We start from the raw sequence: 24,308 nt of genomic DNA on the forward strand, positions 1-24,308 counted from the left end.
GAAGGCCTCGGGAGCAGCCTGGTTGTCAGTGGCCGCGGGCTCACCCTGGGATTTTGCCCACCGTCATGCTGTACTTCGCAGCTGGTGTTTGCGCTTCTCGTTTGGTCCGTGCTGGGGAGGACAGGGCGGGAAGCCCGGGCTGGTGTGAGTGGTCTTGGAGGCCAGGCACACGGAGCTTGAAGAGGGAGCCAGGAGGCCGTGGAGAGATCAGTGCAGGTGGCTTCCGAACGGGGGAATGTGAATACACATGCACGAAGTTTGCGTATTTTATCACACAGATCTGTCAGGAAGTGCCGCGTCTCTGTTTTTTCTTCCCTCTCTGGTTCCAGACACATCCGAGTCTATCTGCCACCCATCGACTCTGGCACCCCGAACACTTACTGCTCTAAGGCTCTGGAATTCCAGGCCCCCCTGGTATTTAATGAAATTTTCAGCATCCCTGTGCATTCAAGCATGTTGACGTTGAAGTCACTCCAGCTGTACGTGTGCGCAGTGAACCAGCGGCTGCAGGAGGAGCTGCTGGTACGTCCTGCCCCTCCCCTGCTCCTCCCCTGCCCATCCCCTGCCTCTCTGTGTTCCCAATAGCTTTGTCTCTCTCCCGCCCCTGCTCTTCTTGTCCTTCTGCCTTTCTTTTTTCTTTTTTTTTTGGTCTTTCATTCTTTCCTGTTGCTCCATCTTTTGTCCTTTCTCTTGTTTTTGTCTTTGTCCATCTGCCCACCTCTCTCTGTCCTTTGTCTCTATCTCTGCCTCCGCTCATTCCTTCCCGTCTCCCTCCTGCCCTCCCTCCCCTCCTTCCTTTTTCCTGGGGTGGGCTGCTTAGAAGTTGTTGTCCTGTGAAGTCATCTCTGCAGCTGGGAGTACAGACAGGGATTTGTCTTGCCGAGTATGCTTTACATATATTATCTCAACTAATCCTTGCAGGACTTCTATAAGACCCCCATTTTCAGTTGAGGGAACTGAGTAGGGTTGAAAAATTGGGCAAATAAAATTTGGATGGTCGGTTAAACATGAATTTCAAATAAGCTGTGGATTCTTTATTAAGATAAGTATGTCCCATGCAATATTTGGGACATACTTACACTTTAAAGAAATCCATTGTTTATTCGAAATTGACGTTTACAGGCTGCTCTAGGTTTTACCCGGTCCTCCTTGAACTAGGACTGCGAGCAGCTTGTGTTCAGTACCCCAACCATGCCCTGTCCGGGGCCGTGACCCTGCAGCCAGGATGGTTTCTTTGTGAGGTTGGAATTTCTCCCCTTGGTCTCACCCCTCGGCAGTAGAATTAGATGGTGGAGTTCAGCCAGCCCTCTCTTGTTTCAGAAATCTCTGAGTGACTCTGCAGCTCATCAGTGGGCGGACCCTGAGCCTGACGTCCCCTCCCCCAGGTTGTCCATCTCTGCCCCCGTCCCTCTCCTGGCACCTCCCCATGGGGGCCGAAGCAGTGGTCCGGGAGCCTCCCTCAAGGATGCCCTCTGTTACCACTTTATTTCACTGCAGTCCTTCGGAGAGCAATGACACATTCTGCCTTTCCGGTTACAAGGTTACAGTCGAAGGGCAACCCCGATGTTTTTTGAGATTGCCCTTGGTTGTTACGGTGAAATCACTCTGCCTTTTTTTAAAAACACCTGTGCAGGGCATTGCTCAGATCAACCTGGCCGACTACGACGGGTCCAGCGAAATGCAGCTGCGCTGGTACGCGGTGCAGGTGTTCAGCAGCTGCGGGCCGCCCAGGGCGAGGGAGAGCGAGCAGCCGGGGGGTGCTGCTGGGGACCTGGCACAAGCCGCCGCCGCCGGGAAGACGGTACGTGTGCCCACTTCTCACACCGCGGGTACCCACCATCACAGGGGCTGCGTCTCTCGCGAGCGTCTCTGTGCGCTTAGTGTGGGAGCGCAGCGGTGCCCAAGAGGCAGATTCAAGGGAAGGTGGGAATGGGAGGTTTCGGTGTGTATGGCCGTTCATGACCGTGGCTGTAATGTAGACGAGCTAGTGATGGGGGGTGACGCGTTGGTGGTTTTAAAACTTGAGCCCTCAGAGCTGCACGAGGTGGCCCGGGCCTGTCCCACTGGCGCGGTGGGCTCCCCTTGCCCCTGGAGAGTCGCAGAGGGTCCCAGCCAGGGTTCAGGCACTGACCTTGTACCCTCCGCAGGACGCGGTGACGGCGCTGCTGGCCAGAACCACAGCCCAGCTGCAGGCCGTGGAGCGCGAGCTGGCCGAGGAGCGGGTGAAGCTGGAGTGCGCGGAGGACGAGATCCTCGAGCTGGGGCGGAAGGAGGAGCTGGCCGAGGCCGTGTCCGAGAGGTACCGGAGGCGGCTTCTTGGCGGAGCCTTGACGCGGCGGTGGCCGCTGTGCAGTGGTGGCGCCACACAGTAGATGGGCCAGCGCCGCGAGGGAACGGACTTGTGTCCGATCCCTTCTGGAAGCACCGTGGTACTGCTCTACTTCCACGTTTTCCACGAAGAGCGTCCCGTTTCCAAAGCTTCCTGCTGCTTCTGAGTGGCTTTGCCTGAATTTACTGTAGGCACGGAAAGTGCATGGCCGAGGGCTAGAGCGTGGTATTCAGCGGCTGGCGGGAAGCCAGGCGGGGGTGGGGGAGGCCGGGAGCGAGGGCTCAGGGTGCTGACCTTGGGTGCTAGAGACACACAGGCCCTCTTACTGAAAGGCCTCGTCGCGTCGTGTCCCCTAGAAAACAGGCCCTTTGACCTGATGGGAAGAGTGCCTGTGTGCGACCACCGACAGTGCGTAGGTCTCGCTGGGTGCGTCCGCGGCAGGGCACCCGGTCCCGTGATGTGCTGTTTCCCCAGTTCTGTAAGAAACAGCATCTTTTGTTTTTGTGATACGTCCGTTCTGGCGAGGGGTTTTTACCAAATTCAACGGTGGTTACACAGAATGTTTTAGGTATGGGATGGGGAGGAAGGGAAAGATCCACAAAATGCAAAACAAACAGGAAATCGGTTCCACTCGCCCCACACTAGTAAAATTCACGGGAGAAGTCCTGGTAAAGAACAGAGGGCAGGGCGGACGGAGGCAGTTGGGGCAGAAAAGAGGAAGGGGAAGAAGGCCACCTTGACCCACACGGGGGCTTCTGCAACGTCCGCCCGCAGGAGCTGGCAGGCCGACTCGGTGGACAGCGGCTGCGGCAGCTGTGCGCACACCAGCCCCCCGCACCCCGAGCCCTGCTGCGCGGCCGGCGACCCCCTCCACGGACAGGCATTTGCTGGCCAGGCCGACCCGTACAGCCCCGAGAAACTTCAGCCCCTACCGCTGAAGGTGAGTGGAAAGGACTTTTGGGTTCCCCCGATGGTCTGCCGCCCGGCCCCGAGCACGGCCCTGGAAGGAGGGCGTGCGTGCCGCCGCCACGCGAAGCGGGAGGGGATGGGTGGAGGAGCCGGCCGAGATGAAGCTGCCAGGCTCCGACGTGAGAGCAGAACGCCGTGGCTTGCCTGCAGACTCTCCCTGTGACAGTGGCCGTGGGGGCAGTGTGGCGTGAAAGGGACCGTGCTGTTGGATCAGGGGGCTGTAGCCCAGGGGCATTTCGCGGAGAGCCGAGGGAGAGAAGGGAAGGGCCTAAATCTGTGGATGGCTTAAAACGGGCACAGCAGGGACCGCAGAAATGTCCCCGACTCTGAGTTGAAAAGAAAGAACAGCTTCAGCTAGAGAGGGCAGATTGGGACTCCGTGTCGCCCGGCGGTGACCCGCTCTCATCTTCAGCGCCCCATGTGGCTGAGGAGGTCTCTCGTGTCATCGCTTGGACGCGTCTCCTCTCTTTGCTCCCCTGGTGACATTAGGCACTATGACGTGGCCCCATCGCCCCTTCTGTTCACCCGATCTTAGCTGTGCCCACGGCCAGGTTTTCAGCGAGGATGTCTTTCACGTTTGCCGTGACAGATGTCTAAGGAAGCCCGTGAGGTTGGGAGACGCCACCTCCGTGCTCTGGGGAAAGTTTTCTCCCAACCGTTCAACTCCTCGAACCGTTTCATCGTCGTGACCCCCACTGTCACCCCAAAGCACAAGTCCCGAGAGACATGGTGTCAGCTTCCCACCTGTGCACGTGCGGCCGCTCTAGACGCGCGGTTCTGTGGCCCAGCCTCCCGGTGGTTGGGGGGGTCGGCCTTTTGAGACCTTTAAAGGTGTGGGCTTGAACGGGGCAGGGGGCTGTGGGAGGCGAGTTTGGTGTGTGGTCGTCATCCCCACCCCCCAGCCCCGATTTTAATTTTGAAACACTTCGAACCTACAAATTGCTTGAGTAATGAAACAAATACCCATATGCCCTTCACCGGAACTCCCAGCTATTTGTTCTTGACTGCATTCTCTCTCTGCATGTGCACGTGGGCGGGCGCTGGGCAGTGTAGATGCGGCCATGAAGGAAATGAATGGGAAATCCTGCCCTGGTTGTGGGGGGCGGCAACACCGTCACTCAGCAGACGCAGCCGTGCTTGAGATGAGGGCTGCTGGAGGGCAGGATAGTAGGGAAGTGGGGTTTGCCTTTTTAGAAAGATTTCCTGTTTTAGAAGGGATTTACCTTTAGAGATAGAGATTTGCGGAGCGCCTGGCTGGCTCAGTCATTCTCTGCCTTCCACTCAGGTCATGATTGCAGGGTCCTAGGATCGAGCCCCGCATTGGGCTCTCTGCTTGGTGGGGAGTCTGCTTCTCCCTCTCACTCTCCTCCTTCTGTGTTCCCTCTCTTGCTGTCTCTGTCTCTCTGTTAAAAACAAACAAACACACAAACAAATAATAGATTTGCCTTTATATTTTATTTATCTCTTTATTTTTAAAAAGATTTTATTTATTTATTTGATAGACGGAGATCATAAGCAGACAGAGAGGTAGGGAGAGGGAGGGGGAAAAGAGAGAAAGGAAAGGAAAGGCTCCCCGCTGAGCAGAGAGCCCGATGCGGGGCTCCACCCCAGGACCCTAGGATCATGACCTGAGCTGAAGGCAGAGGCTTAAGCCACTGAGCCACCCAGGCGCCCCTGCATTTATATTTTAGATCGAGATTGTAAAATGGTGCAGCCTGTACAGATAAAAGTATGGAGGTTCCTCCAAAACTTAGAACTGCTGTATGATCCAATAATCCCACTTCGGGATATATATCCAAAAAAGTTGACCTCCGGGTCTCCAAGAGATGTTTGCACACCCTTGTTCCTAGAGATAGAAGGAGCCCAGTGTCCATCGTCGGATGAATGGATAAGGAAAAGGTGGTCTGTCCATGCAGCGGAGTATCATACAGTCTTCAAAAAGAAAGAAATCCTCTTAGATTCTATACACAGGCAGACCTTAAAGACACTGTGCTCAGGGAAATAAGCCAGCCATGGAAGGGAGAATACAGTACGATTCCACTTACAGGTTCATGTGGACAGGAAGTATGAAGGTGGTCACTAGGGGACAGGAGGATGGGGAGTTGTTTAATGGGGGCAGAGGCCGTTTGGGAAGATGAAGAACTTCTAGAGCTCTTGTTTCCCAAGCACGTACATGTATTTAACACTACTGAACTGTACACTGAAAACTGGTTAAGCTGTATTTTACGTGTTTCCTACAATAAAAAAGGATGAAAGGTCGTGGAAGCCTCACAGGAGAATGCGGATTTTGAACAGAAGCCTCAAGGCAGGAGACTCCGGGGCCTTGTGGGGGGCGGGGAAGAGCACTCGCGGGCAGGGAGCTGCGAGTGCAGGCCCACGAGTGGGGGGTTCAGCGGGCTGACGACAGAAGAGCAGCGACGCCAGTGGGGGGCAGAGGGGCAGGGCGGTCGTCAGAGCCGAGCACAGAGGGAAGCGAAAGGACCAGGTCATGCAGGCCCACTCCAAACTCTCCCTTTCCTCCGAGATGATCGGGAATGTGGTGGGTGGTTCTGAACGCAAGGTTGACATGATCTGGCTTAAGGTTTTCTGTGGGTTTTTTCTTCTTTCTTTCTTTTTTTCCTTTTTAAATTTGAGAGAGTGTGCACGTGAGGGGGTGGGGAGCGGGGGTGGGCAGAGGGAGAGAGAATCCCAAGCAGACTCCGCATTGAGCGCAGACCCCGGCACAGGGCTGGATCTCCTGACCCTGAGATCACGGCCTGAGCTGAAATCAAGAGTCCACTGCCTAACCGACTGAGCCACCCAGGCACCCCATGATTTTTCTTTTTCTATAATTGGCATGAAATGTACAGAAGATGCAGGGAACTTCCTTCACACTGAACACTTCAGAGGTGTTTAGCATGTTCACAACATGGGCGGCCACTGCTCTGTCTAGTTCCAAAAGCTTTCCATCATCCGTACGTAAAGCCTTGCACCTGTGAGACTGTCGCTCGCTAGCCCCTCTCCCCCAACCCCTGGCAACCCCCAGTCTGCTTTCTGCCTAGGAATTTGTCTGTTCTGGGACCTTCCCTCTGCTCCGTGGCTGAGTAGTATTTCCTTGATTGGTGGTCCGCTCTTTGGTTATCCATCCATCCATACAGGGACGCTCGGGCTGTTTTTACCTTTTGGCTATGTGAACAATGCCGCTGTGATTGTTTGCGTGCAAGTGTTTGTTCGAACACCTGTGTTCAGCTCTCTTGAGTGTCTGGGAGTGGAACTGCTGCCTCTCACCAGCTTCCCCAGGCTCTCCCTCCTTGCTGGGTTGAGTGGAGACTGCAGCGGGGAAGGAGTTGTGGGGCCGGGGAGGCCGGTCAGAAGCTTGCTGTGCCGATTAGGCACGCGATGATGGTGACCCAAATGGAAGGCTGGTGACAAGTGGTCAAAGCATGCATCCGCATGGGCGCCTGGGGGGCTCAGTCAGTAAAGCGTCTGCCTTTGGCTCAGGCCATGATCCCAGAGTCCCGGGATCGAGCCCCACATCCCGCTCTCTGCTCAGTGGGGAGCCTGCTTCTCCCTCTCCCACTCCCCCTGCTTGTGTTCTCTCTCGCTGTCTCTCTCTGTCAAAATAATCAGTAAATAATCTTTTAAAAAAAAACAAATCTCTAAGTGGAGAAGGCCAGGGGTGTTCGTGTGAGGCTTATCACTCATGTTCTTAAACAAGTCATGGTAATAACGAACTACTCTCTAGGTCGATAAAGAAACCAACACAGAAGACGTCTTCCCGGACGAAGTGGCAAGTCTCCCGAAGGAGAGGCCCGGCCGCAGGGCCCGAGGGTCGCCTTTCGTTCGGAGTAGCACAATCGTGCGTTCGCAGACCTTCTCCCCTGGAGCGCGAAGCCAGTACGTTTGCAGAGTAAGTTGAAATTCCTTTGCCGCTTGTCTGAGATGTTTTCTTTTTTCTCCCCCCACCCACCGTCATGTCTCTTTTTTACTGTTCATCCTGAAAGACCTGTGTGTTCCCTGAGTGCCGGTGACCAGCACGGCGCGCGGGGGCTGTGCGATCCGCGTGGCCGCTCCTTCTCGCCCCTTGCCCATGCCTGTTACCCTCTGGGTGTCCTCAAGAGTCTCATACATTTCTCCCTGGACTGTCATTTCGTGTGTGCCCCAGCTCACCGTCGGGAAGCCGGGCGAACCGTGTCCACAGTGGTCTGCAGGGTAACAGGTGGAACAGGGCGTATCCTGAATGGGTTGAGGTTGGGAAATCAGGCCACCAGCGGGCAGGAGTCCTGAAGTGTCACTCAGCCGGGTCCCAGGGCGGACAGCAGCGCCGAAGACTTGGGACACAGAGGCTGGGTTCGGACCCCCCAGCACGTAAATTCTCAGCTCGAGGGGACAGCAGGCGACAACGGTGGTTCTCAGCCGGGGCTGCGCCCTGCAGTGAAGTCCTGCCGGTGCCGTGGAGGGTGGAGGTGGGGCCTCCCAGAATGCTGGTGCCCAGGTCCCACCCCGGGATTCATGGTGCTTCCCGGTGCGGCTTGGGGAGGACCCTGGGGTTCTGATGTTGAGAACCCACTGTGGTCCTTGAAGATAGGACCCCATGTTGGAGCTTGGCTGGCCGTGGTGGAGTGACAGTGTCGGGACGGATTAGGAAAGAGAAGGGAATTTGAAGGATAAATGGTCACGATTCAGGGGCCTGATGGGGCTGTTTGGATCGAGGAGAACTTTGACCCTTCCCACCTCTGAACTGGGGCGTTGAAGCAATGCGCCTTCCCTTGACAGGGACAGCCGGGGAGCTGGCTGTGTCTCAGTCATGCGAGAGAAACGGGCTCGGGCGTGTGTGGGAGACGAGACACTGGGAGTATGGTTCGGGGGTCTCCTCGCCCACACTCAGTTTCTGTAACTTACTAGGACCCGCAGAACTCAGCCAAGCCGCTATATTCACAGTTGTGGTTTATTATGGTGAAAGGATCTAGACCAAGGTCAGCAGAGGGAAGAGGCACATTGGGCAGCTCTCAGGGGAGACCTGCCGCAAGCTTCTGGGTCTCTCTGAGCGGCATTGTGCGGACGGCTCTGGTCACCCGTCCCTGCTGGGAGAGGCCACCCGCATGGAGCGTCGCCAGCCGGGTTTTGTGGGACGCAGTCACAGAGCGCTGATTGCCTGCATGCCTGACCTTCCTCTCCAGCCCCTCCACAGGTCAAGCTGATGGCCTAAGGCCCCCACTATAAATCACATTGTTGGCAGAGACTGGCCTGGCCCGAGATCCCCAGATAAACAGACTCTCAGACAGGACATTCCAGGGGCTTATCGGTCACTTCCCAGGAGCTGGGTGAGGACCAGACCCTTCTTCGAGAAAGTTAATCCTTTACCTCGAGGCATAGGGAGGTGGGGGAGGGGTGGGGGAACAGCAGGGGGCAGGGCCACGAGGCCCAAGCTGCCCGGGGCCATTTGCAGGACCTGCCTCGCTTGTCCCAGCAGAAGCAAGTTGTCACCTCAAGTTGTCCCCTCGTGGCTGCCCTGGGTCCCACGCATCAGGCTTGGGCACTGTGGCCCCATCAGGCCGTAGCTCCATGGGGGCTTGTGCTCAACCAGACACCTGCTTGGAGGCTCTAGACCCAGGGCTGCCCTCGCGTCCCTTCCTCACCGGAGGCTGTTGCCGACCCAGCGCAGAGCGGGCCCGGGTCTGCTGTGTGGCGGAGCAGGAGACCTTCCCCAGAGGAGGGTGTCCAGCTCCTGTGCTGGCTCCCGTGCCCTGCGTACAAGCATTTGCAGTTGATGCTTTTAGAGGCTTCGTTGTTTTTCTCTGTTGCTCGCGATCAAGTGAGGGGGCACGGACGCTGCCGTGCCTCGGCCTTCCCTGGGTCTCTGGGCTTCACTGGCGTGGGAGAGCAGCCACGAAGCCAGGGGCCATGGCTTTCTCACAGATGCACACGGACCCGGAAGCAAGAACCCGCCGCTGGCTGTCTTGGCTCCCATGAAGAAGGTGTTATTTCTTGTTCTCTTTAAAAGCAGACCTTTCCCCTTGACGGGCAGAGTGGCTGTTCGTGGTGTTGGCTTGTCCTACTACCAGCAACGGGTCTCTTTTTGGAAAGTCATTTTTTCCCCAGCTCTTGGCAAAACCAGGAATAGAGCAAACTAGAAGGACTGAGAGCAAGTGAGAGGCACCAAGGCCACTGCTGGCTCTGTGAGGGCTGCAGAGCCCCAAGAGTCCCTGCTGGTGCTGGCGGGGCGGGAGGCTTGTTGACGCCACCCCCCTGGAAGCTTCCCACGGTTCGGGTGACATGTCACGTGAGGGACAGTGCGGGGTCGGTTTGCTTACTTGGTTTGTTCGGATTTGTCTTTGATCTTACTTGGTACTCGAAGTAGATTTCATCCTCGCCGAGCCCAGAAGGCTGGGTTCAAGTGCCCACCTTATCAGTGCCTTCATGCCCCCATGAGGCAAGGGGGAATCACGCAGTTCGGATACACAGAAAGCATGAATAGTGCATTTCTGAGAAAGTGTTTCTAAACATCATTCTTTTTGGCACAGCTTTACCGTAGTGACAGCGACAGTTCAACGCTGCCCCGGAAGTCCCCGTTTGTCCGAAATACCTTGGAAAGACGGACCCTTCGCTATAAGCAGGTACATGCCACGTAAACTCAAATGGAAACTGCCCTTACCCTGGGAGTTGTATTATAGAACTTAGATGGTAAGAGTTTAGGTAACATTAATTTAAAAGGAATATATTTTGTAAAAAGGCATTTATTTTCTTGTTTCCTGAGGTATGATTTTCAGGAGCCTATATAATGTCAAAATGTTACCAATATTTCTTAATTTCCTAGGATAACATCATGATCTAAGATAATTCATGATCTTTACATCTTTAAATATAATAGATTAACAGCCAACCAACCTATAGGAAAGACTGTCTTTTCTTTTTCAACAAGAGGTTACGTACAGTTGAGAAATTTGTGTTTTTCAGCATAGGGCGGTCTTCTACATGGGCCTGTTGTTTCCATTTACTTTATCCGCCGAGTGTTTTCTCCACACGGCATCAGTTTACAGAGTTTTGTTGCTTTTTGTTTGTAAGCAAGCGGTTCTTTGTCTTTTGTAGGCTAAGATTCTTTCAAAGAAATAATAATAAATCCAGATTTCCTTGTGGTGCCTATATTTAGAGCAGTTGCCGACTGGGAATGAGAAGAAAAGACATAATTCAGCCACAGAAGTGTTTCTCAGCAGCAGCGCTGTTGACACTTCGGACCGGGTCACGGTTGTGGGGGGCTGCCCTGTGCTCCCCACCCGGACTTGTGACAACCAAACATGTCTCCCGACACTGCCCAGCACCCCCTGGCGGGCCAAGTCACCCCTGCTTGAGAACCCCTGAGCTCTACTAGGAACTGAGCAGGGCTTTTTTTTTTTTTTTTTTTAAGATTTTATTTATTTGACAGAGTAGGCAGAGAGAGAGGAGGAAGCAGGCTCCCTGCTGAGCAGAGAGCCCAATGTGGGGCTCCATCCCAGGACCCCAGGATCATGACCTGAGCCAAAGGCAGAGGCTTTAACCCACTGAGCCACCCAGGCACCCCCTGAGCAGGGCTTTTTAAGTGAACTTGGTTTCTTAAGTCAGATCATGAGTTTGCGTTCCAATTCTGTATGTGTGCGGAATAGTGTTACGTGCATGTAAAAAGCCTACAGTTATCCAGCCCACTGAACAGCGCTGGTGTGGGTTAACTGCCTTTCCTGGGGTCATTTCCCATTGGGTGCGAAGTGCTGTTCTCGGCAGCACACGCAAAATTCTTCTCTTGTCTTAGGACTTTTCTTAAACGTGGCAGGTTTTGCTTACTTGAGGCTTATATGGGAAGGAAAGATTTGACAGCTTGCATGTGGGTACGTGTAATCTTTTAAACAAAGGCACCCAGATGGTTTATGACATGCTTTTCCCCCTTTATGCCATGGATCATTTAAGATTTTCCAATATATTTTTTTGACTTTTTACAGTGTGGCTGTATTTTCTGCTGGCCTTATAATTTACTTAATCTGTTTCCTCTTGTTATGTATTTAGGTTTTCTCTATCCTAAACTTTAATTGGATCACTTCTGCATGTTATGAGTTGTGCCTTTCAAATGCAAATCAAAATGAAATTTCAGAACCAAAGAAAATGCACATTTTGTCGCTTGATGTGTATTGGCAAGTAGAACTTGAGAAAGATTGTACCCATTTTTTTAAAGATTTTATTTATTTATTTGAGAGAGAGACAGTGAGAGAGAGCATGAGAGGGGAGAAGGTCAGAGGGAGAAGCAGACTGCCCGTGGAGCTGGGAACCCAATGTGGGACTCGATCCCGGGACTCCAGGGTCATGACCTGAGCCGAAGGCAGCCGCTCAACCAACTGAACCACCCAGGCGCCCTGTACCCATGTTTTATTACTTATGCTTTTTAAGACCAGACCCATTTTTGCCACCAGCTCCGTATGAGAGGATCTCTTTCTCCACACTTTTTGCAAATGCACAGGTCGCCATTAAAGCAGGCCGTTGGCATCACTAACTTGATACTGCACTAGAGACTTAAATTAATCTCGCCCAAATCTCTGTCTGCCATCGGCCACCATGTCAGGGAGAAACACTGTCCCCACTCATCATGGAAGGACCTCGCCGTTGCGGAGCCCGCTGGCTGCACCACCCCCCACCCCAGGGCCAGCTCAGCGCGAGTGCTCACAGCTCACAGCTGCTGTCCCCCAGCCCTGCAGGTCCTCCCTGGCCGAGCTCATGGCCCGCACCTCCCTGGACCTGGAGCTGGATCTCCAGGCCTCCAGAACGCGCCAGAGGCAGCTGAACGAGGAGATCTGCTCCCTGCGGGAACTGAGGCAGCGGTTAGAAGACGCGCAGCTCCGAGGCCAGACCGACCTCCCACACTGGGTGCTGCGGGACGAGCGGTTCCGGAGCCTGCTGAGGGAAGCCGAGAGGCAGGTAAGAGGCTCGGGCCCCACCTGGCGGGCCCCGCTACGGAGTCGCTCCGGCATCCTGGGCCTGCCTGGTCACGGTGATGAAGCTGTGCTTTGAACACTTCCAGGGCTCCTCTGAAGGGACTGCGTTTCTCCCTCCGTGGGCCAGGCAGCTGGGGGTTCCCTCGGGTGGGCGGCTGCTGGAGGGCAGGATCCCCAGACCCTCCTGCTGGCATCACCACCCTCTGCTTTGTCAGTGGAATGTTCTGGGTCCGGTGTCTGCCAGGCACGACCCCAAGGACCCCGGGAGCGCCTGTGACGATCCGCCGTTGCCGGGGTGTGTGTGGATGGGGCCCCCTTTCGCCCCTCTGGGAGCCCGGAGCCGGGAGTGGCTTTATTCCTTCTTCCTCAAAACTAGAAGTAAAAATATCTCGTTCATCCACTGTTGCCATTCCAGACAAGACAGACCAAACTTGACTTCCACCAAGAACAGGCAGCTGAGAAGATGCTGAAGAAGGCCTCCAGGGGGGTGTGCCAGCTGCGCGGCCAGAACCACCACGAGCCGGTCCAGGTGCAGACCTTCAGGTAGGGAGGGCCGCGACCCGCCTCCTTGCTTGCGTCTTACTGTCCTGCCGCTGTCACTATAAAAAGTAAAGTAAATATTTTTTTTTTTTTTAAATATTTTATTTATTCGACAGAGAGAAATCACAACTAGGCAGAGAGGCAGGCAGAGAGAGAGGAGGAAGCAGGCTCCCTGCGGAGCAGAGAGCCCGACGTGGGGCTCGATCCCAGGACCCTGAGATCATGACCCGAGCCGAAGGCAGAGGCTTTAACCCACTGAGCCACCCCAAAAAAAAAAAAAAAAAAATTAAAAAAGTAAAGTAAATATTAAGAAATAAACCCCACAGGCAGTCAAGAATAAAACCAAAGTCCCCACTGCTATTGGCATTTTGCCTTTTGATCCTTTTGTCTAGCTACTAGTTTGGTTCATGCCGCCACCGTCGTTGTGGGTTCAAGTGGGCGTTTAGCTTTTGTCTTTTCTAAATACAAATGTCCTGCATTGCCACAGAATCTGTTCTCTTTTTTGGCTGTAATGTTTCACCTAAGATGTAATTTGCCTAACTACTCTGTTTTGTTTTGTTTTTTAAGGTTTTATTTATTTATTTATTTGACAGAGAGAAATCACAAGTAGGCAGAGAGGCAGGCAGAGAGAGAGAGGAGGAAGCAGGCTCCCTGCTGAGCAGAGAGCCCGATGCGGGGCTTGATCCGGGGACCCTGAGATCATGACCTGAGCCGAAGGCAGGGGCTCTAACCCACTGAGCCACCCAGGCGTCCCATAACTACTTTATTTTGTAAACTTCTTTCCAAATATTTGTTATCGTGAGCAGCACAGTGGTTTCACACACATAGATTTATACACACACGTGTCAGCTTTGCCTTTTTGCTTAGCTTTAACAGAAGCACAACAGACATTTAGGAAAGCATGCATTTTGTGTGTACAAGACGGTGGTAAGATGTCACAACCCCACATGGCAAGAATCGAACATTATTCCGCCCCCCCCCCCCCAATTTCCCACACCAGAACAATCACTGTCTTAAATTTGAATAGTGTATGGTAGTTTTCCCTGTTTTTGTTTCTCGTATGAGGAGAGTTACGGTGACATCTATATTCTTTTGTGTATGACTTTATAAAAAATCAAGGCAAAAGTTACATAGCGTTACAAGTCAGCGTTTTAAAGTGAGCGGCTCCGGGGCGCCTGGGTGGCTCAGTGGGTTAAAGCCTCTGCCTTCGGCTCAGGTCATGATCCCAGGGTCCTGGGATCGAGCCCCGCATCAGGCTCTCTGCTCTGCAGGGAACCTGCTTCCTCCTCTCTCCCTGCCTGTCTCTCTGCCTACTTGTGATTTCTCTCTGTCAAATAAATAAAATATTAAAAAAAATAATAATAAAGTGAGTGGCTCCATGCCTTTTAGTGCAGTCACAGCGATGTGCACCCATCCCCTCTGTCCAGTTCCAGAACATTTCCTTCGCCCCAGAAGGAAACCCTGTCCCCATAAAGCAGCCCCTCCCTGTCTCCTCCCCGGCCCCACAACCCCTGCCCCTCCCCCCCAGGCTTTGCCGGTTCTGGACGCTCAGTGTAAGCCGGGTCCTATGCTATGTGATCCTTTGTGCTTGGCCGCTCTGCCTTAGGATAATGTGGGGCTTCATAACTCGTATTAAAATTTAGAGAATCCGTATAGAGACGGATGTGTTGTGAGGAACGGAAGTTCAGTTTTCTTGTATGAGTGAGAAAAGCTGTCATGGATCTGAGAGCTTTTGTTGCATTTGCGTCCACTCCTAACCTGTAACCCTTTCCCGTCCCAGGGAGAAGATAGCATTTTTTACAAGACCAAGGATTAATGTGCCTCCTCTGCCTGCCGACGACGTTTGACATAATGCTTTGTACACATGAAGTATTTATCCGCCTGTTTTATTTTCATGAAGTTCTTAGACTAGCTGACTTTGTCCTTAAAATATTTGTGCAAAGCTATTAATATACACACTTTGTAAAAAAAAAACACACACATATATCTATACGTATATATTTTATAATAGTGACGGCAACAGGGCTTGGTTTTTCCTTGTTGTGAAACTGACATCTCTGAAAACAGGTTATTTTGTAAAAGAACAGCTGTCATGTTAAGAATGTACAGTTTTTACGCTGTTTTATTTGACTTAAAGGCTGGAAGACAGAAACAAAGTGAGTTCAGGCAAATTCACTGTATTGTAATTTATTTATAATACTTTTTTTTCCTTGAAGGAAAATACTGACGTTAAGACTAAACTTTTGTGCTTCAGTATTTGTCATGCGGTTACAATGGAGCTTTGGGGCCAGTTCTGTTTCTGCCACCCAAACCGCAAACACTCTGTGCTGAGCGCGTCACTTGTCTCCGTTTCCCGCGTGTACCTACGGTGTATCTCGCACGCTCCGCACTCTGCCTTCACTCAGGGTCGCGCGCGCTGCGGCCCTACGGGCGGCCCCCAGGCCGTGCGAGCCGAGCTATCCCCCCTGCGGACGGCACACCGGCCGCCTCTCCTGTCGTCTACATCTTTGTGCGCTCGCTCGACGTGAGTCTGGGGCAGGCTCCCGGCCCCTCGCAGCCTGGCCTCCGGCCTGCCCGTCCAGGGTGGCCGTCTGCACCTCCCGCCCTCGGCAGACCGCCAGCAGCCCCCCTTGGAGCCTGCCCCATCCGATGATCCTGAGGGACGAGGCCACGTGGAGCTCCCACACTACGGCTCTGTCACGATGGGAAGCCACGAGAGCTAGGAGAAGGAAGCGAGCACATGCGGGCAGCGACATTGCCCAGGGAGTCACTTACGGGAGAGTATTTGATTTAAATCAAAATCCGCCCCCCAACCCCCGATACTGGAGTCTGTCCAGTATTTCTTAAGAAATCTTAGAAAGTAGTTCATGAGCAAAAAAAATTTTTATGTAATAAAAATATACCGATATTCTTTTAAAACGTCAAATGATCTGAATGTTTTGCCGAATGCCTATTTATTATATAAGCACTGCGCTCTCCTTTCCGAGGCCTCAGACACGCAAACAAGGTGGGTCACACGAACCGCAAAGAAGACAGAACTCTTTCTCGATCTTTCTCCCCGTCCCTGGGAAACTCGCACCTTGAATTGGTGTCTCGCTCTCTCCTCATTAGTCTGTAACCAGCCCCTTGCATAACCTGCCCGCCTCTTTCCATCGCTAAAATGCATTTTGTAGAAGCATTTCGTGGACGTGAGACCTCTGACGGACGGTAGGGCCTGTCACTGGCGCGGGGACCGAGGACGCTGTGCTTTCGCAGCACGGCCCTTGCTCCCCTTCCCGCCGCCAGTCGCGCTGCCTCTGTTGGCTGATTGCCCCGCGCCCACGGCGGGGGGGGGGGGGGGGGGGACAGATGCGCCGAACCTCAGTCCCTGCCAGACCTGCCCCGCCCCTCCCCCAGCAGACCGCATTGCCAAGCAGGTGATCACAATGGCAGGCCTTCCCTGTGGCCCCAGCTCAGGACACCTTGAACTCCAACGAAGAACTGTCTGCCACCAACTTGCGCGTGTGGAGGGCGAGTCATGCCCGTCTCGGGGGCCCTGCTCCCGGGCTGCAGAGGAGTCCCCGGGCTGCGTTGCCCGGCGGCTGTTTCTCAGCACCTGCCACGTGGAGCGCTCCCCACCCGGGATGGGGGCTCGAGGCAACTTTTCTGCCTGCCCCTAGCAGTAGCGGTCACGCCGGAAGGCCCTCAGCGCGGCGGTTTCAGTTGACCTCACTGCCCAGTGGATCCAGGCTTCTGTTTGGGGCGCTTCCCCCCCACACCCCAGGGTTTAGTTGGGTGTGTGCATGTGTGCGTGCGTGCATGTGTGTGTGTTAAAAGCTCTTCGCCCCCCTAGACTCAAATACAGTCCTTCCTCCTCTGTCAGTCCAAGGAGCGCTTGGATTTGCCACGACTTCTCCCTCTGCACCTGAATGGGACCAGAGTGAGCGGGAGGGAAAGGCCAGCCAGACGGGGGAGGTGGAGGGTAGGGGGCTCTGTGCTGCTCTGGCCCGGCTCTGTGAGGACCTCCCACAGGAGGTCCCATGATTGGCTTCTCTCTCCTGACCTGGTTTTGCAGCGTCTTTCTAGTGAAGACGCCCCCCCCCTCCCCACATCGGGAAAGTGAAGTCCTGTTGTCGGAAGGGCTGTTTCCATCTTCTGCTTGAACTTGCCCATAACCGTGCCTTGGGATACGAAAGCTGCCGTGTTTGACCAGCGCTTCTGGCCCAGAGACAATCCCAAGTCCGCCACCAGGATTCTTTAGAAACCGTGCACCGAGTAGAAGGGAGTTCGGTCTTCACGTCATGCCATCACTCAGTTGCCACTGCTGAGGTGACCTGTCCTGGGAATGAACGCGCTAGAATCAGTCTCCATCTCTGTTTTGCCACTCTTCCCTCACGGTGCCATCTGTAGCGTTCGAAAGTCCTTCCGTAAAATTAAACCTGCCTTAAGAACAGAATGGAAATGTGTGATTTTTTAAAAGAAAAATGTAATGACATGGGCTTAAATATATAAAAATATACTCCCGTTCATTTCCTTCTTTTCGGGGGAGGGAGGACAGGGAACAGGTGGTGAGAATCGTACGTTTATCTATCAGGTGGCTTACAGTGTTTGTTTTTTTTTAAAGATTTTTAATATGGTTTCTTTTTTTTTTTAATATTTTATTTATTTATTTGAGAGAGAGAGAGAGATCACAAGCAGGCAGAGAGGCAGGCAGCGAGAGAGGAGGAAGCAGGATCCCTGCAGAGCAGAGAGCCCGATGCGGGGCTCGATCCCAGGACCCTGAGATCATGACCTGAGCCGAAGGCAGAGGCTTAACCCACTGAGCCACCCAGGCGCCCCCATTTCCTACTTTCTATATGTGTTTTCACCCTTGTTTTAATTTGGTCAGGTCATTGAATTATTTTTGAACTTTTTTTTTTTTTTTTAAGAGAACCAGCTTGGATTCTGGCTGGCTTAGTCAGTGGAGTGTGCAACCCTTGATCTCCCAGGTCATGTGTTCGAGTCCCACGTTGGACGTAGAGTTGATTCAAAAAATAAACAAATAGAACCAGCATTTGATTTTATTTGTTCCATTGTTTTTCTGTCTTATGAAATACTGCTTTGGTTTTTATGAATCCTTAGTTGCCTTATTTGGGTAGTTGTTTGAGTTGGGTGTGTTTATATGAAGTTTTATAATGCTAAACCAATTTAGTGCTATATATTTTCTTTGTGAACTAATCTGTTGAGTTTTCATTATCATTTTTCCTAAGAAATTCTATAATTTCGCTTTGACTCTTTGACCCAAAAGGTGTTAACACATCTTTTGCATTTTTTCCAGATACAAGGGTCTTGATGGATTTTTATTCATGTCTACTTTCATGCCAAAATAGTCAGAAAATCCTCTTTGTGTTGTTTTTATTCTTTGGAATTTACGGAGGTTTTCTTTGTGGCCTATTATTATCAAGTTTTTAAATTAAAAGAAAAAAGATTTTATTTATTTATTTAACAGAGAGCACAAGAGGTCAGAGTGGTAGGCAGAGGGAGAGGGAGAAGCAGGCCCCCCCTTGAGCAGAGACCATCCCCCCTCTCCCTGCGCCAACGCAGGGCTCCATCCCAGAACCCGGGATCATGACCTGAGCCAAGGGCAGACGCTCAACCGACTGAGCCACCCAGGCGTTCCTGGTCCTTCCACTTTATGTATTGGTCTGCTCAGGCTGCCGTAACAAAATGCCATGAACCAGAGGGCTTAAATAACAGAAATTAATTTCCTCACGGTTCTGGAGACTAGAAGTCCAAGATCAAGGTGCCAGAAGGGTTGGGTTCTTCGGAAGCCTCTCTCCTTGGCTTACAGATGGCCGCCTGTCCTTTTTCCGCCTCCTCCCATGGCCATCCCTTGGTGCCCTAAGCCCTGGTATTTCTTCCTCGTCTTGTAAGGACACCAGTCATGGGGTTAGGGCTCAACCTAATGAGCTCATTTCAATGTACATCACCTCTTTAAAGACCCTATCTCCAAATGCACTCACATTCTAAGACCCTAAGGCTGGGCGTCAGCATATCAGTTTGGGAGGGGACGCAGTTTGGCCCCTAACACTGTGTTTCCCCATCACCTGGGCCTTCTCTCGTTAGAGTGCTGCCTACTGTCGATTGGAAAGGCTCATTTCATGGCTCTCTCCCCAGAGACCGGAAACTCTGAGCTCAGAGGCACCGGGTCAGTCCGAAGCATTGCTTCCTGGGTGCTGCGCACCCTGGGTGTGTTCGATCAGGATGAACTGGGTGACTCAGCAAGTCACGGCTCTATTAGGTACCTATTGCCACTGTAACAAACGTCCAAAAACTTAGTGGCTAAAACAACACAGATTTATTCTCATACATTTCTAGCTGGAGGTCAGGAGTCTAAAGGCTGCGATCCTTCTCGAGGCTCGAGGGGAGAATCTGTTTCCGTGTCTCTCCTAGCGTCTCCGGGTCACTTGTGTTTCTTGGCTCCTGGCCTCTCCCTCCATGTTCAAGGCCTACAGCTCCATGTCTCTGACTTCGACCCTTCAGGCCTCCCTCTTGGGATGACCTTGGGCCCCTCCCCCCACCAACCAGGGCCACCTCCCATCTCAGGAACCTAATCACAGCTGCCAAGTCCCTTGTGCCGCGCGCGGTGACCCTTGGAATCAGGGAGTGAATGAACATCCTCGGGAGGGTCGTTCGTTACTCAACTGACTACAGAAGCGCTCGTCTCGAAGACCCTGTTCCTCTGTTCTCAGGTGCATGCCCAGGTCAGGCACCGAGATTTCTGCTTTGAAGCAAGTGACCAGACACTGTCCTCTCACTCTGGAACAAGATTTGCAGGCCCCGAGTGAAGTCCGACGGCAGAGGCTGCCCATCCTGCAGCATTTGGGACCTGCTTGCCCCGGACCTGTGGCGGGAGGCACCGAGCCTTCTGGAAGCCGCGCTTTTCCGTCCTTCCCACAGACACTCTGGCCAGATTGCTTTACCCACCCTGCAATTGCAGGCTGAATGCCCTGGGCAATAAACGTAAATTGCCTTGTTGAAACAGAATTAGTTTAAAAGAAATGCTTTACAGCACGATCTAATAGAACGATCGGTGGTGGTGAAATTGTGCTCTATCTGCGCTAAAACGCTGTATCCATTAGCACTTGTGGCTATTGGGCACTTGACAAGGGGCTAGCGTGACTGAGGACCTGACCTTTGACATTTTGGGGGGAAGGATTTATTTATGTATTTATTTTTAAGATTTTATTTATTTATTTGACAGAGAGAGAGTACGCGCGCAAGCAGGGAGAGAGGCAGGCGGAGGGAAAGCAGGCTCCCCGCTGAGCACGGAGCCAATGGGGGACTCGATCCCAGGACTCTGAGATCATGACCTGAGCTGAAGGCAGACGCTTAACCCACTGAGCCACCCAGGCGCCCCTGACTTTTAAAATTTTATGACTTTAATATAAAAGTAAACAGCACCTCGTGGCTCCTGGCTCCCATACTGAAGCAGCCCAACTGACGAAAATCATCTACCCGATCTAAAGCCCTCGGAAGAGGAACAGTTTTTCTCGAAGACCCGGTCCTGGGTGAGAAAAGCTGTCCCTTGCCCGGGCGCACGCAATAAAACAGCTTGCTCGTATCACCCATGCAGGAACGGTGTAGACACTGACTCACACTCTGGGCGTACCCTCGGTGGCTGCAAGCTGGCTGTGGCGGGAGGACTTTGGCCTTGGAATTCGCAGGATTGCGAATTGGATTCGCGTGGACTGCGCTGCAAATCAGGGCGCCGCACCGCCCATCTCCCCGGCGTGGGGCTGCCTTCCTGAACCCTGGCCTGCACGCCGCTGTGTATACACCAGTTTGAGGGGACAGTCCTACCAAACTGTCCGAGCACCATCTAAGGTTCCTGGCACCAAAAAAGAAAAAAACCCACCCTGCCAGCTACACGGTCTCCACTGGAGTGATTTCTCAGGGCGGAGCGAGGATTCTCTTAGCTGCACGGGACCTACTCTCAGGCTTCCCAGAATGACAACTGCCTAGACAACAGCTCTAGGGCAAGAGCGCAGAGAGCTTTCACGGCGGCGGTTTGTCACGTCGTTCGAGGTTATCCCTTTCGATAGATGTCAGGGGAGTAGGGTCCACATTTGCAGCTTTCAGATGCCCGCCGGGAGCTACGACCGCTGCTCGGAATGCCAGGGAGAGGCTGGAGGGCATCTACTTAGAGTCTACACTGGTCACTTTTCCCTCTCATCTGGTTTTTGTTTGTTTGTTTTTAATTTTTAAAAAGATTTTATTTATTTATTTATTTGACAGAGATCACAAGCAGACGGTGGGGTGGGGGAGCAGGCTCCCCGCTGAGCACAAAGCCCGATGCGGGGCTCGATCCCAGGACTCCGAGGTCAAGACCTGAGCGGAAGGCAGATGCTTCACTCACTGAGCCACCCAGGCGCCCGTCCTTCTCATCTCTGATGACACTGACCATGTGTGTAGCACTGAGCTAGGTGTGAAGGGACACATTCATTCATTCATTCGGAGAAGGTGTTCGGATGCACTGTAGCTCAGGACAGAGAGACAGGATGAAACAGGGTCCTCAGCTCCAGGTTTCTCAGACCCACCATTTACAGAATAATTTGCCAGTCACTCAGGGCTGGAATTCGGAGGTGAGGAAGGGACTTGACTCGGGTGCAAAATTTAAGTGGGCACCAAGAAAAAAAAATCGACGATCAAGATAATATGTATAAAAATCAAAAGTAATGCAAAAAACACAAGGAGCAAAATCTCATAATTAAAAAGTGAAAACAGGCTGTCGTTCAATGCCCCCGCATTACCGTGGCAGGGGAAGCGAGAGGTCATGCGCCCTGCTTGGCCCCACCGGGTGGGTCTATCTGGATTAACAAAGGTGTGAGAAGAAATCCGGCCACGTGGGCTTTAGAGATAGCCGTGGGTGTGTGTGTTTGATTGAACACTTTCTGTGCAGCCTTTCTCCGGGACTCAAAATATTGAAGGCTCGTTTGATGAGCATTTATCGGCAAATAGTTTTCTTTGTGTCTCCGGTTCCAACGAGGCTTTGCAAGGCACTGCTTTCGCATTCCAGATCCCTAACTTAAGTGTCACAATGCCCTCAGATGGCGGCTACTATTATTACTGTCTGCTCCTGCTGCCCACTTTACAGAACGGAAAATCAAGGCTTGCAGACCCTTGGCAAAATAGCACAGGCAATTGCAATACGGTCATGTAGTCCCTCCAGATGGTGCTTGACAAAAGGTGCTAGTCTTTGGCTGAGGATATTCAGAGACAGTTGTGGTTCTGGGATAACATTGCATCCCAGAGACAGTCCTCAACACCGGCCGTGCAAAGCCCGGTGGATAAATCCAGCTCTCTTCTCTCCCTTCAGGAACTCGAGGCGAATGCGGGCGCATGATTTGGGTATAACCTGGAACGTGCTCTGTAGAAAGACGCAGGGCGCTTGCCTTATTACCCTGCCAGCAGGCTGCTGCGGCAATCAGGTGACATCTTCAGACCAGCGTGCCAGCCACTGGACACTCATGTCATTAATATAAGGAGGCTTGAAAACTGCTTTTTTTTTTTTTTTAAACCATGTAACTAATGTGTTTCCGTGTCTATGAAAATTTCCCTTCACGGCGCCTGGGTGGCTCAGTCTGCTGGGCATCTGCCTTCGGCTGGGTCGTGATGGCGGGGTCCTGGGGTCCTGGGTTCGAGCCCCACGTCAGGCTCCCTGCTCAACAGGGAGCCTGCTTCTCCCTCTCCCTGTGCCCCTTCCCCTGCATGTGTTCTCTCACGAGCTCTCGCTCTCTGTCAAATGAATGGATAAAATCTTAAAAAAGAAAAGAAAAGAAAAGAAAAACTTCCCTTCTATCTCTGTGTCCCAGCCTCCAGGGTCTCCTCCTCAGACAGAACAACCTCCTGAAGTTTCCTTCACATCCATTCCAAAATAATATGTGAGGATATGCACGCAATGCTTCCCACCAGCCAGAACGACCACATTTAAGAGACTCAGAATGAAGCAGAGTTTCCAGCACGTTACACAATGGTGGACTTTTTTTTTTTTTAAAGATTTCATTCATTCATTTCACAGAGATCACAAGTAGGCAGAGAGGCAGGCGAGGGGGGGGGCGGGGGGAGGTTCCCTGCTGAGCAGAGAGTGCGGGGCTTGATCCCAGGACCCTGAGATCACGACCCCGAAGGCAGAGGCTCAACCCACTGAGCCACCCAGACGCCCCACAATGGTGAAGTCTTAAAAATGGCTGGCAAACGGAACATTTTTGACATCAGATTATACTTTATAAGTAATTTCCAGCCAGGGTTTCCTGTGGGGCTATTGAGCCGCACCTCCAGCCTTTCGCCACTAGATGGCAGTAGCGCTCCTCTCCCAGAGCCTAGGCAGCCAAAGTGGTCCCTGTCACAGATAGGAAGGAGAATGTCAGGGATTCAAAGGGATACAAAGTAGAAATCTGTGAAGGCAGAAACTCATAGTTTGCTACCCAAGTATTTGGAGGATGTTCTACAGAAGGCTGGTAATGGCTAGCTTTCTATCTCTACAGGAAGCAGGATAAGAAGGGAATTTATATGGACGAGAAATTGGGACTGACCTGCAGAAGATTTTTTTTTTTTTTTTTTAACCTGCAGAAGATTAACACTAACGCTGGCTTTGGCTTGGCATCTTCTTTCCTGACGATTTTTATGAGCAGAATCATCTAGGGTGACTAGGAAGTGTTCTCTCGGGGCTTTGCAGTTAAGTTGTGAGAACCTGGGGCACCACCGTTTCCCGTGGGCACCGACCCGTCCTTAAGCCCGAGAGAGGGACGGACCGGCCCCCTGCAGCCGCATCTCGCGTTCCGGTCGCACAGGGCCCCCGCCCCACGCCGAGCTGCGCCCCGGTCCCTGCAGCGGCTGCGCAGCCTGGGCTGACTGGGCCCGTCGCTAGGGCGGATCGGTGCGACGTGTAGCTTCACGCCGACCTTGGCGTACGGGGAAGCGGGAGACAGGACGCTCCGGCGGATGCAACGTCCTTAGCGGCCGGGATCGCAGAGGCTGGCCGGGGAGGGGACCCCGGGATTCCGGGGCTGAAAGGCTCAGGTCACGAGCTGGGAGACCCGCCCGAGAGAGAGGAGGGGAAGCCTCTAAAAGAAGTGACCTCAAAAAACAGTTCTGAAAGGATCTTGACAGCATGCAGATAAAAACCATTAGTAGAAACTTCGGTCATCTGGGGCGCCTGGGTGGCTCAGTCATTAAGCGGCTGCCTTCGGCTCAGGTCATGAACCCAGGGTCCTGGGATCCAGCCCTGCATCATGCTCCCTGCTCAGCGGGAAGCCTGCTTCTCCCTCTCTTACTCCTCCTGCTTGTGTTCCTCTCTCACTGGGTCTCTGTCAAATCAATCAATCAATAAATAATCTTAAACACACACACACACACACACACACACACACACACAGACACAAAACTGGTCATCTGAGCATGTAACCTTAACTTAGTGTATCTGCCAGAAACACAGTTTGGATCTAACTATTTTTTTGAGTTTTTGTAACTGACACATGGCTAAACTTTTTAAAACAAAAGCTGTAATAGCTCTGTGT

The 24,308-nt window shown here is 52.7% G+C and overlaps 1 protein-coding gene across 1 annotated transcript in view; it reads left to right on the forward strand.

Moving 5' to 3' along the window:
- WWC3 (WWC family member 3) overlaps positions 1-17,160 on the forward strand; it is a 111,765-nt gene extending 94,605 nt beyond the window's left edge. The window contains 9 exon segments of the mRNA XM_045996117.1: positions 330-522; positions 1,634-1,801; positions 2,148-2,299; positions 3,104-3,269; positions 7,023-7,187; positions 9,802-9,894; positions 11,987-12,214; positions 12,647-12,774; positions 14,552-17,160. Coding sequence (XP_045852073.1) covers positions 330-522; positions 1,634-1,801; positions 2,148-2,299; positions 3,104-3,269; positions 7,023-7,187; positions 9,802-9,894; positions 11,987-12,214; positions 12,647-12,774; positions 14,552-14,618 — 1,360 coding nt within the window. The 3' untranslated portion in view covers positions 14,619-17,160.
- Positions 17,161-24,308: the final 7,148 nt, after the last annotated feature.

Source organism: Meles meles, chromosome X, assembly GCF_922984935.1.
Source record: "Meles meles chromosome X, mMelMel3.1 paternal haplotype, whole genome shotgun sequence".
NCBI classification, from domain to species: Eukaryota; Metazoa; Chordata; class Mammalia; order Carnivora; family Mustelidae; genus Meles; species Meles meles.